Here is a 2,683-nt window from a genome sequence, read left to right as displayed (position 1 = left end):
CAAGTGATCTGTGGAAAGTTTAACAGACACATCAACAACTGTTGCTGGATATTTGGTTGTTTGTAGAGTTTATGAAACAACACTCTGATCCATAAAAGTTTATTCCGACTGTCACAATTCCCTCTAATTCTTACACGTAAAGAGACGTTGGAAAGATTGATGACGTAGTTTATTAAGATATCAAACGTTAAATAGTCAAATAAATGGTCGAATAGTTTTATTTGTGAGATAATAGATAAAAAAATTTGGAAAACCTGAGGAAATATCAACATATGGGCGTCCGAATTCAATGCTGCTGTCACTGAACTTTTACCAAAAATTGGAGTGTGCAGCACTGAATATCATCATTTTGTTTACCGCAATCTAATGGTCGAGCTGAGGTTGCCGCCAAAACAGTCTCGAGATGAGAAATTGCTTATGACTTATGTGAGTTGAAATAGTGACCTCGACAGCGATTGCTTTCTACGTCCATTACATTTATGCACGCAAAGAGGGATATAGTAATGCAAATGCATGCATTACCGTCACGCTCTACATCAGGGGTTCCCAACAACCGGGAATTAAAGACCATTTCATGAAGATTTGGGCAAAATGTACTAGTGTTTTTATTAAAATTTAATTTATTTCTTTTGTTATATAATGTTGGAGTGGACTTAGAGATGATAAATTAAAAAAATTATAATTTTTCAAAATTTTCTATGACCCCCTTAAAAAAGGTTCATGGCCCACTAGGAGCCATGGCTCCCAGGTTGGAAACCCCTCCTCTACATGCATACAATTGCGTAACACATGTGTATCTCATTGTGATATCACATTCGCAGAGATTGTGTTGCGTTAGGTTTTGTTGTTACAGAAATTGCAATTCAATATTCAATATTTGGCCATCTTCGGAAACGAAGGGCGAACATCATCATCATCATCATCATCACTGTTTTAAAAAAATTACTTTAGCAATGTTTTTTTTTTAATTACTGATTAACGAAAAAACAAAATGTAGGTCCTCAGCCGTTTGGTTTATATTGAAATCATCTTTTCCGATTTCTTTGGGAATAAATTCGATTGCGATCACACAAAAATATCACTGTTTAAGATCACGAATTACTTTAAAATATGTTAGTTGTCCGTTGGTATTAGTGAATGAGCTAAGCTACAACGAAATACTTCATTGGTCTATCGAAAAGTGCGTAGAAAAGTGAAATGTATTTCACAAATGAAATCACTCATAACTGATCAGAACAAAAGTAGTATTACTGATGATGATGAATGATGTCGAACGCGTATATTATTATTGATTGTATATAACTTCTGTTGATTTTGCTGTTCAACATAATTTTCATATTCATGAAGATTGAAGTTTCACAATTTCCCCCTAGACATCTTTTTAACATGTGACGTAATCCATTCGGAGTGAGATAGAAACATGAAATGTTTGAGCAACAAGCCGGAAGTATCTTGCCACCAGAGGGCGTGGGAAAGCATAAATGACGTATGTGTTTCTATCAGTGTTACCTTGGAACACCTGAAGTTGTAACAAATGTTATGTAGAGTTTCTCAAGCTTTCATGAAACAAGCAAAGCCGGTATTCGAACCGACGTCGTTTGCTTTCAAACGTTCATATTGACATTCGACTTGAAAGAGTCGATTAGTTTTTACAAATACAAACATTACTTACCTTGTCATTCCCATTCTCGTTCATTATAGTTTTCAGAGTTGAAACAGAGTTTCCATATTGTATTTTATAACTTGTTATCCATTGATCAACATTATACCTTCCTTGAGTAACAACTGCAGTAACACGAATTGGCTCCAACAAATCAACTTGTATCCACTCGTCAGCTGTTTTTGCAAATAAAATCAGTATTTCATTTTAAATGTTTTTAACCTATTCTGACACCAAGGTTTACACAATTATTGATCTTGGTAAGTCTAATCATATTTTTTAATTGTATTAAGTATCACGGGTTTAATATTTTTTACAAGGTTTTTTAGAATTTTTAATGATCCCAGTAATAGTGAAGCAAGCTGCTGAAGAGTTCTAGAAACGGAGAAAAAATTTTTGGAATATTTCACTCTGCTTGGCCTTGAGCATTACTTTTGTAGTGTTGCCGGTACTAGTATTATTGTATACTTATAAAAGTAGAATTATATGGATTTGTGTGGCAACATCACAACATCTTACGCCGAGATGTGGCAGAGTGCCAACTTCCTAAATCTCCACTAGACCACGTATTATCCAGTCGTCCATTCGCACCAATGAATCTGCTATCCCAGTGAGAAGAAGCAGATAATTGGGAATCCTGAATTCTTCCATCTTTCATTCCCACAGAGCAGGAAGCGACTGAAACCAATAAATAAAATCAACTAATATCACAGATGAATGCAACTTGTGGAAATATTACAAGTTTGATTTACAACCGCAGTGATAATAATCATCGCTGTCCCTACGCCAGTAGCCTACTACATTTAATAAACCCAGTTTACAATGATACTCTCTTATTGTTATCACAAGTAATTCAAGGCAAAAAAAAGGAAGATTAGCAAAACTCTCATGCGACATGGTTCGATCTCTCATAGAACACAGTCCAGAAGAACTGCGACAATTGGCTGAAAATAAACAATTATGGAGACTTTTGGTTAAACCTACGTTTCACCCAACTGGTGTGAAATATATTATTATTATTGA

The 2,683-nt window shown here is 34.9% G+C and overlaps 1 protein-coding gene across 1 annotated transcript; it reads right to left on the bottom strand.

Annotated features, from left to right (window-relative positions):
• Positions 1-962: 962 nt before the first annotated feature.
• LOC145764449 (lactadherin-like) lies at positions 963-2,318 on the bottom strand. The gene is made up of 3 exons (XM_082576063.1): positions 2,180-2,318; positions 1,673-1,836; positions 963-1,519 (listed from the first exon to the last, which is right to left on the bottom strand). The coding sequence occupies exons 1-3, from the start codon at positions 2,316-2,318 to the stop codon at positions 1,382-1,384; spliced, it is 441 nt and encodes a 146-aa protein (XP_082432189.1). The 3' UTR covers positions 963-1,381.
• Between the last annotated feature and the right edge of the window lie 365 nt (positions 2,319-2,683).

Source organism: Aplidium turbinatum, chromosome 2 (genome assembly GCF_918807975.1).
Source record: "Aplidium turbinatum chromosome 2, kaAplTurb1.1, whole genome shotgun sequence".
NCBI lineage: Eukaryota > Metazoa > Chordata > Ascidiacea > Aplousobranchia > Polyclinidae > Aplidium > Aplidium turbinatum.
The sequence above is the reverse complement of the archived record's forward strand: the minus strand, read 5'-3'. Positions and strand labels throughout refer to the sequence as shown.